The following is a 10,213-nucleotide window of genomic DNA, read 5'->3' on the forward strand; positions in this document are numbered from 1 at the left end:
TTCCTTACAAGCATGCACACACACACACAAGCACATGCATGTAAAATCTCCTTCCTCACTAATGACTCCTCACTGCTTGTGAAAGCTGAGGAAGCACTTCCTCTCAACAGAATATGTGCAGATATTGTATATAAATTACAATTCTTATAAATGGATTACAATATCATGCAAAAATGCAAATACATTCAGAAAATTCGAACTTTTTAATTACAAATATCATATACTCGTATGCTATGCTATATGCCTGGTATGGCCATATGTGATTCCATTACGGTACAATGTTGCCTTGAGGCAACATGCAGTTTTTTGTAATTTCCTATGATATATTTGATGATATATTATGAAAAGTTTTTGAAAATACTTCTTTACTAATCAGTGAAGGTGATTCAGATTTTTTGTTGGCAATTATATGAATGAAAATTGATGAAAACTATGGGAAAAATATGGAGTCATGTGACATGTGCACATGTCCTGAAAGAGAAAGCAAAATAGACCCCTATGGGTCATGTGACCACTTTTTTGCAATTTCATTTGTTAGTATTTGACTTTTTCTTTACTAAGATAGCATTGATTCATTAAATGGGTGGCTCATTTTATTTACAAAAAAACCAAAAATAGGCTGTGTTGCCTGGAGGCAACACAGTACCATAGAGGGTTAATTTCAGGTGTGCAGTCACTGTAATGTAGTATCATGGAAATGAAATAAATGAACTGGGAGTCACATGTATAAAATATTATTTTATTTAAGTAAATTATTATGTGGGTCACCCGCTGTAAAATTCTACTTGTACTACATTAAAACAAACATTAAAAAGGTTTTTCTACATTTACACACTGGATGTGTTAAATCTACATTAAAACATTTACACACTGGATGTGTTAAATCTAAATATGAAATGTAACAATTTAACACTAGTTCAAAAAGATTTAAAGTGAACGATTTGGAAATTCATTTATGGCACAGTATTTTACATGTCATTCCATAACAGCTTATAAGAGCTTATGATGAAGGTCGTCATATGTGTAAAGCCGGACATAATGCTCACACAGTCAGACAAAGATTTTCTATATTAACTACCAGCTGCATTAATTTTCCTGTTTAGTTCAGCCCTTTTTAATAAAACACATTACAGCAAAATTAATTTAATTAGATTAAAAAAATGCAGGAAATAAAAACAAAACAACATTTTGATAAGTCCCCCTATATATCTACGTTTTTTTATAACAGGCATATTTTTTCTAAAAGTATGCCCTTATGAAAATTAACAATGGTTTCACTACAAATAACACAAAATATCATGGTTACTATAGTTCAACCATGGTAACCACATATAAACCATTGTTTTGCTACACTAACTATAGTTCAACCATTGATAGTCAATGCGCCAAAAAAACATGGTTACTACATTTTTACTACAATAAAACCATGGTTAATTTTTGTAAGGGATGTGCTTTCCTGAGTGCATTAAGTTAATAAAAAACATTGTTTAGTGAAGTAAAAATAGTTCAAAACCATGGTTTTCAATGAAATTTAAAGCTACAGTCTGTACGTTCTGCTTCTTTGTCGCCATCTCTGTTTAAAACATGCAATTGCGTAATGATCTTCTTTATGGGCTGTGCATCAGCACGTCTCCTCAGCGCGGATGAATCTAATGTTTTGAGGTGTATGTGTGGCTGTCAGTTGCTGCACCAGTGTGGATATTCACTGTACTTGGAAGATTCCACAGATTCCACATCTTGGAAGTATGACCTAAATAAGAAATTTCACCGGATATTGTCATCTGAACAAGTAAGTAACATGTATGTCACATTTGTCCTGACCAACTGAGGGGGGAAAAAGCATTACAATAAATTACGCTATCAATAGTAATTAAATCTAACCATTGCTTAGCTCATATCACATCAAACCGTGTAAATTATTATTGTTATACTTTGTTTTCAAATTGTTAATGTTAACAACATTAGCATTGCGTGACTACAGGTAGTGTGTATTATTGTTAACGTTACCTGTAACGTTAGATTATAATTTCCATACAGTCTAATCTGCAATTGTTATACCATTAGAATTTTATATAAAGAAATTGTTCTTTTGACCCCAAAAGCTAATTTATGTTCCTTAGAACTGTTTCTCTTTGAAATACAAATCTTGTGTAATCCCACATATCTGTAATTAGATGCACAAACTGGAATATAATCTAATTTCAGTCACTTACATTTGATTCATTAACACATAATCCTTTCTGGATTACGATCCACCATCAGAATTATAAATTTAATTATTCCAGCTGCTGTGAGAAAAGGCCATAAATGATCCGCCACCTGCAGCATCCTCACATGTAATATAGCCTACTAGCCGAGACTCCTTCTTCATGTTTACAGATGTGACACAGAACCTGATTTTAGCAAGTACGACATGTTCCTGGATCAACTTCTTTGTTGACCCTGGAGCAACATTGTGATTAACCAATCAGATTTGAAAAATCAGTTTATAGTTTTTGTGAAGTTTAGGCATACAATCAGTGTTTGGTGCTTGTACATTAGTGTCATTCATCTATTATTTCCTCTGATTTTAGGGATTACTCATGGGTAAGGTTAGGTTTAGGTGTAGGGATGTGGTCAAGATTAAATTTTTGGATTAAATTGTTGTTCCAGGGTCAACAAAATATGTTGACCCAGGAACACATCTAACTCAGCAAGATCAGGACGTGCCAGATGTGACATAATGCAAAGACGAACGGCGGCGGCATGCTCGTATTTCCTGTGAAAACCTACCAGTACTACTCAAATTAGAAAATATTATTACAATCTTACCATTGTGAATCAGCTAAGGTAAGAAGAGAGTTTTGAAAAGTGGTTATGATAAATATTATTGATTTCAGATAATATTTAATCAAAAAAACATTACTGCAGCTTTAACAATCATGTAAAAAGAGTTTCCATACGCAATGACTTTCTCCCAACAAAGTGCAACTTTTGTTTTTTTTTTTCTGTGTTATCTGAAATTTGCCAAATAATCACTTCTCAGTCTCTTATAACAGCATACACTCTCCGCCCTCATTTTCTGGTGATACTGCAGCTTTTTAGCTCATAGAAGAGAACATAGGCCTGATTGGACTGAAGCTTCTCCTCTGTTATTTCACCAACACTGTGAAAGAAACAGATCAAACAGACAAATGTTTAAACATTTTCATCTGTTTAATGTTAAATCCTCTGCTAAATTAAATATTATTTCTTTATTATGCTAAAAAAAAAATCCTAATGTATTCAAACAGAATAGCACAATTTTTCTATATCATCTCTAATAGAAGTAAATTATTATTCTTATATATCATGTGACAAAATTGGCCTTTAAATACCGTTACTTTATTGTATAGAAAAGGTCAGAGAAAAATCTGCACCCACCATGAGTCATTATAGTAGCACCAGCCCTCCTCTTCTCGACATGCAGCTGTGTAATGACCCATATTTACTGTGCCCGAATGATTGCATACTGCATAAAGATCATACAGCGCTGGACCTGAAAGCAAACATTCAGTAATACCTCATACACCTCTGTACATAATAATCAAAAAGTGTATGATATTTATTCTGATATGAACCGCTCACCGCAGTCAACAGGTCCAAATGGCCCTAAATCCAGCCCATTCAGAGGGAAGGAAATTGGCACTGTGCTTTTTGAGATTGAGTATCTTGACATGGTAAATCGATTTAAGTCTGAGATGCCAAGTTAAGTCAGTGTGCTTTTGTAAAGCATGTATTTGGTCACAAGATCTTACACTTGCTACTTCACACCACCATAATCACTAGTATTGACTAACTGAAAAGGATACGTATTACGAGGATTCTAGGGAACCTTTGGATGGTCAGTCTTTTTGTGCTCTCAGTGCGCCGGTTACACCGCTCACACATCTAAGAAACGTGGGTATCAGCAGAAATTCCCATTTTAAATTCAAGCTAAATCTGGCCATGTTTTTCACTCACCGGTGAGTTTTCTTTATCAAGTTTTTCCTCCTGGGAAAAGAGGTCTAGACACTCTCTCAGTGTGACAGTCCGTCCATAATCACTCTTCTGCAATACACACACAAACAAAAATGATGACACATCATCTGCACAATGCCAGAAGGTGAGGACAGTGCCTGAGAGTGTTACCTTTGGGATGGGAAGTGACAGGTCGCAAAACACATCAAAGGTGTTGGAGTAATGGGAGCAGAGAGAACAGTGCAAAGAACTGCGCAGCTGACCAGAGAATAAATCTGTGATAGAAGGGAAAACATACTTGAGCACCGGGTGCATCATGATTTAAGATGGAAAAAAACTGTAAAAAAAAACAACAATGATTTATGCAAACAAAACAGTTTTACCATGAAAGTCTATGTGGCACAAGCTGCATATTTTATTAGCAATCACATCATTTGCTACATGGCACAAGCTAATTGGACTCTGTTGATTAGCAGCGAATGAGATTGCTTGTTCAGTATTTAAAAATAGTATTGTTCAGTGTCCGCTGTAAGCTGAGTTCCTTTGAAACCCTCCACCTCCCCCAGCTCCACCTGTCTAGACCTGCTATGGGATTTATGTACACTACCAGTCAAAAGTTTTTTAATGTTACTTTTAAAGTCTCTTTTGCTCATGAAGCCTGCATTTATTTGATTTAAAGTACAGCCAAAACAGTAAAATTTTACTATTTTAAGTTTTTTATTTGAATATATTTTAAAATGTAATTTATTCCTGTGATCAAAGCTACATTTTCAGCATCATTACTCCAGTCTTCAGTGTCACATGATCCTTCAGAAATCATTTTAATACATGGATTTGCTGTTCAAGAAACATTTACTATTGTTATTATTATTATTATCATCATCATCATCAATATTTAAAACCGTTTGTACATTTTTTTTTCAGGATTCTTTGATGAATAGAAAGATCCAAAGGTCAGCAATTATATGAAATAAAAAGCTTTTGTAACATAATACACTATACCATTCAGAAGCTTGGAGTTAGTATAATTTTGTTTATTTTTTGGGAAAGAAATGATAGAAATTAATACTTTTATTTAGCAAGGATGCTTTAAATTAATCAAAAGTGATTTGATCAATTAAGACATCTATAATGTTACAAAATATTTCTATTTCAGATAAATGCTGTTTTTCTAAAAAATTCTATTTATTAAGAAACCTGAAAAAATTCTACTTAGCTGTTTTCAACATAACAATAATAATAAATGTTTCTGAAGGATCATGTGACTGGAGTAATGATGCTAAAAAAAATTCAGCTCTGAAATCACAGGAATAAATTACATTTTAAAATATATTCAAATAGAAAACACCTATTTTAAATAGTACAAATATTTCAAAATTTGACTGTTTTGGCTGTACTTTGAATCAAACAAATGCAGGCTTGGTGAGCAGCAGAGACTTCTTTAAGAAACATTAAAAAAATCAGAAAATTCTGATTGGTAGTGTAGGTAAAACTTACTATCATCATACCATTATTTTAACAGCGCAGCTACCTACCAACAATTTTACTGTCATCCCTGTCAAGATGCCTCTGCCACATTGCAAAGGCCTCCTCTGAAATCCTGTGGGAGAGAATTAGTGATTTAGAGAATCTGAATGACTCCAGCTTAGTCTGTTCCTCTCAGGATTTGTCTCTTCATTGAGCACCTGAATCGTGTGTATGTTGGTTCCTTAATTTCCATAACTGCAGGACGTTTAGATGGACGACGGTTAATTTCTGTATGTAGCCTGTCCAGGAGGAACCGCAAGAACTCCTGAGCATCTTGCTGACTGTGTGTGAGTGAGAAATGAAATGGATAGGTTATTTATTTGCAAAATATTATATAAATAACTAATGAGAATAATATCCTTAAATGCCAATACCTTATTTGAAATACAGTGTTAAAAGAATAGTTCACCCAAAATGAAAATTTTGTCATCATTTACTCAACCTTATGTTGTTCCAAACCTGTATGAGGTTCTTTCTTACAGTATGTTGTTCTTTCTATACAGTTTGTGTATGTTGAACAAAAAAGAAGATATTTTGAAGAACCAAACAGTTGTTGGTCCCCACTGACTTTCTTTCCCTACTATGGAAATCAATGGGAACCATCAACTGTTTGATTACCGACATTCTTAAAAATATCAGCATAAGAAAGAAACTCATACAGGTTTAGAATGACATGAGGGTGAGTAAATGATGACAATATTGTCACTATACTTTTAATCAGAAAACTATGGAGAGAAATGGTAAGAATCATTTGTATTTAACATACCTATAGCCACTGAAGTAAGGCACTGACTCTTTAAATACATGATAAAACTTCCCAGGATTCACTGTGGTTTCCCCACCATCACATTCCCACAAGCCCGCCAAAACTTTAGAGAATTCTACAATAAAGTCATCAACAAAAATATTGTGAAGAAAGAAGATGAGGAGCAGAGGAATGCCTGATTTTAAAATCCTTAAAATGATCATGCAAATAAATTCAAATCTTTTTATTATTTCTTTTAAATAACCTTGCAGCCACTTGCAGATTTTGATTTGCTGTACCACTTCACCCCTAATAAACAATGTTTAAATGACAGCTGAAGTGTGCCTACCATTCATAAGCACAGGTTCTTGGTTGGTGTGCTTGTCCTGAAGGTAAGTTTTCCTCAGACAGTAATCCCGAAGACTACGAGTGTGAGAGAGACACTGAACGATGGCATTGAGGAAACACTACAAACGAAAGAGAACATCTGAATATGTATGGGAGAGAATACCATCATTTTTCTTGTAAAGCCTGTTTGTGAATTAGAACATACGGTATTTCCAACGTTACGCAGTCCAACTTGTCCATTTCCCAACTGCAGCTCTCTCTGTAGGATAAAAAATGACAGCAAACGACTATCAGTCTGACTTCCTCAATTACATCACAAGTGGCAATAGGTTTGCCATTTACTGTCCCTCCTGCAGTGACTGAGTGGCCATTTATAGGTCTATAATCCAATTATAACAGAGAGGGAAGACACTCACGCATGACACAGAGGTTAAGACCAGATATACTTAACTTGCTGTGAGCACCTACAGGTGCCAAAACACATCTATTTCATGCTCTTTTTTATATTAATTATTAATATGCTTTGCAGATAAGCTAAGCCTGTTGTTTCCAGCATGACAGGATAGCCCACATTATGTGCGCTATGTTTTAAACACACTAATACGGCATAAGGTTTCAGACAGAATGTGTCAATGGCACAACATTGTCTCACCTCGTTGTCTGTCACCAGCAGGAGTCCCATGATAGACGTGTATAGTACAGACTGTGAAATGTCCACATTTTCTGGCTGAAGGCCATTTTGAGTGACTAAGTTGCGGCACAGGGCCTGACACGAGTTGTCCATTGCAGTGGATTCAGCTCTTGGCATTACCACGTCTGCGTCCCACGCAACCTTGCCAATGAACCTGTGCATAAAATCATGAATGATGAAAACACCCTTGAATATCTTATTTAACTATATTGATCATCAAATTGCTAAAAACATTTTGTAATTCAGTCATCTTCCCAGCATGCACTGCAACATGAATATTTTAATATGGTCACTCTGAGTCAGTTTTGCAATGATGGAAACTTGACGCTTTAGGTTCAGCCACAACATTTATTTAAAACTATGTAAATTAATTAAACTCAAAAAGGCCATCCAGACTGCTAAATTATCTGTTTTAACCTATTAATTTAGGATATATTTTTGAGAAAACGATTTCTCCATTTGAAGTGAATATAAAGAGAGGTGATAACTCACTTGGCTATAGACAAGGCAGCGCTGTTACAATAGTTGGCTAAAATATAGACTAATTAGTTTAGAAACATTAAAATAGCAGAGAGAGAGAGTTATATTTCCAATAAAACAATCACATAAATATTTGTTTACTCACCCTTAAAACCCCAGTATATCGTCTCCACTTATATTCCGCTTGATGGTCAATGAGCGCCAGTGTTTCTATCCAAACATCAAGCCCAGTTTGAAAGTGTTTAAGTTTACTGTGCTCTCATTACACCTGCCGTTCACCTGTCTGTCCTGTCGCTGTGTTTGTGGACGAGCTTTAATCATGGCTAATCTTTCCTCTCTCTCTTTAGGACCTTCTATAATTAGCCATGTCTTCACCTTTGCTTAAGAGCTTTGACACTGAGAGGAGACAGTCTGCACGCTACTCACAGTCACTATAAACTACAACTGCGGAAGTATGCCAGTATCAATGTTAATGGACTGAAATAGTCTTTATTGATTATTAGTAGGTGAAAATGGGGCTAGTTGTCACACCCCTTACGAAAAAAGAAGTATATTCAAGTGTGCTATTAGTATACTTCTTTTTAAACTAAACTACTTTTTATGTACTTCTTAGAAATGTGCTTTATAAACTTATCAGAAATATACTTAAAAATACATTTAAGTGTACTTGATTTATACTTAGAAAAAGTATTTGAGCTATACTTGTGCTCTGAGAATCCGTGTTTTCATTGTTATACACTAGGGGCGCTAATTTCCAAAACACAAGTGAAGAGGAAACCGAAATGCTTCCCACGTGTAATCTAACACAATTGTCAGACATAAAACAGCATCAAAACCGCATATATAAATATATTTGAGCTATACTTGTGCTCTGAGAATCCATGTTTTCATTGTTATACATGAGAGATGCTATTACACATCTTCTCTACAAAATTTGCAAAACACAAGCGAAGAAGAAACAAAAACAGTTGCTTCCACACTGTAAAAACGCAAATACATATTTTCCATTTTATGAAACATTTTGTCTCAAATACTAAAAACTGCTAATTTTTTAAAACTAAAAACCCTTGTCAAACCAACAAAATTACACAAATGTTGTCCCAACTAGTCAAACAGTTGTCTGAGCAAAGAATTTCATATTGTTGAAATTTTAATGCTTTCTAAGTTCCCAGCATGCATTGCAGCATGAATAAATTATCCAGTTATTGTTATAGGATTATTGTTTTGCTGTTTGCTGACTTCATTTAATCTTTTTTGTTGTTGTTTTGTCATTATTGTTAGTTATTTGTTGTACTGTAACGTACAGATCTAATCTTTTTAATATTTGCTGATTGCCACCGTTCTTGAGGATTGTGTATCTAGTTTTAAGGCCTAGATACTTTCAGCCACTTATGTCTATTCCCTGGATATCTTAATCTTGTAAATAAGTTATTCATGGTATTTTGTATGATCAGATAATCATATAACAAAATATATACAAATTAATACCTAAATAGAGACATAGTAGTATGCTTAAAGTGTGATATAAAGTTCACTTAAAGAAAACTTACGAGCATACTTACAGTATAAAACTACTGATCTTGTAGTTTACTGAGACTATAGGTCGAAGTGTACTAAAAATGCATAAAAAAGTATTTAATTAGTAAACTATCAGTATACCTATTAGTTTACTTTTAGTATACTTACAGTGCGAACTGAAAACATAGATGTAAACTAGTTGTGTCCTCAAAGTTTACTACTGTTATACTTAAAGTATACTTAAAAGTATACTTTTATATACTAGAAAGTGGGCCAATTTAGTTCTAAGGAGTATTAAAGTAGTACACTGAAAAGTATACTACTAGTATGCTGATAGTATACTTAAAAATATTGAACTTGAACTTTACTTAAGTATACTTAATAAAATAAACTTGAAGTATACTTCTTTTTGGTAAGCGACTGGGAAGTTGTGGAAGTCAAAATCGCTGTATTTTATTGACTATAAGGTTTGAGTGTGAAGTTGTATCTGGCAGTTCATAAAATATACTTTAGCTTCTTAATTCAACTCAGTATTGTATTTTTTGTTGAACATATTGTCTTAAATATTAGGGTCACACAATAATTAGCAACAACATTACTGAGAAACTGTTTAAAAACTAGTAAAAGTGACAACCAGGAGTAATATAATGATAACTATTAACCGTTTTGAAAAAACTAAACAAGTCCACTTGGAAGTTGTCAGTTTATTAAAAAACAAAACGGTAACGATTATGCACTGAGATGAAAATGGGAATGAATACCTTTAGATAAATAGAACAGAGTATCTATAAAGCAACTGTATGTAATTGTGTGTATTTTTGCGACTTTGCAGCCCCCTACAGTTAAATGAGAGGAATTTACTGTCATAAATATAACACGGTGGATTGTTGCACAGGTGCATTTATTGCTGCCGAAAAGCAATCTGC

At 34.1% G+C, this 10,213-nt stretch overlaps 1 protein-coding gene across 2 annotated transcripts; it reads right to left on the bottom strand.

Annotated features, from left to right (window-relative positions):
* Positions 1 to 775: 775 nt before the first annotated feature.
* usp21 (ubiquitin specific peptidase 21) lies at positions 776 to 10,207 on the bottom strand. Of its 2 annotated transcripts, XM_051096856.1 has the most exons (14): positions 7,915 to 10,207; positions 7,251 to 7,443; positions 6,804 to 6,857; positions 6,600 to 6,717; positions 6,272 to 6,386; positions 5,664 to 5,786; positions 5,514 to 5,578; positions 4,150 to 4,253; positions 3,982 to 4,068; positions 3,831 to 3,909; positions 3,607 to 3,714; positions 3,403 to 3,517; positions 3,019 to 3,145; positions 776 to 1,750 (listed from the first exon to the last, which is right to left on the bottom strand). In XM_051096856.1, exons 2-13 carry the CDS (start codon positions 7,404 to 7,406, stop codon positions 3,055 to 3,057), a joined length of 1,215 nt encoding a protein of 404 aa, XP_050952813.1. In that variant the 5' UTR covers positions 7,407 to 7,443; positions 7,915 to 10,207; the 3' UTR covers positions 776 to 1,750; positions 3,019 to 3,054. The 2 variants fall into 2 exon arrangements, with proteins under 2 accessions (XP_050952813.1, XP_050952812.1); XM_051096855.1 differs by having other exon boundaries at positions 776 to 3,145.
* Positions 10,208 to 10,213: the final 6 nt, after the last annotated feature.

This window comes from Labeo rohita, chromosome 23, assembly GCF_022985175.1.
Source record: "Labeo rohita strain BAU-BD-2019 chromosome 23, IGBB_LRoh.1.0, whole genome shotgun sequence".
NCBI lineage: Eukaryota > Metazoa > Chordata > Actinopteri > Cypriniformes > Cyprinidae > Labeo > Labeo rohita.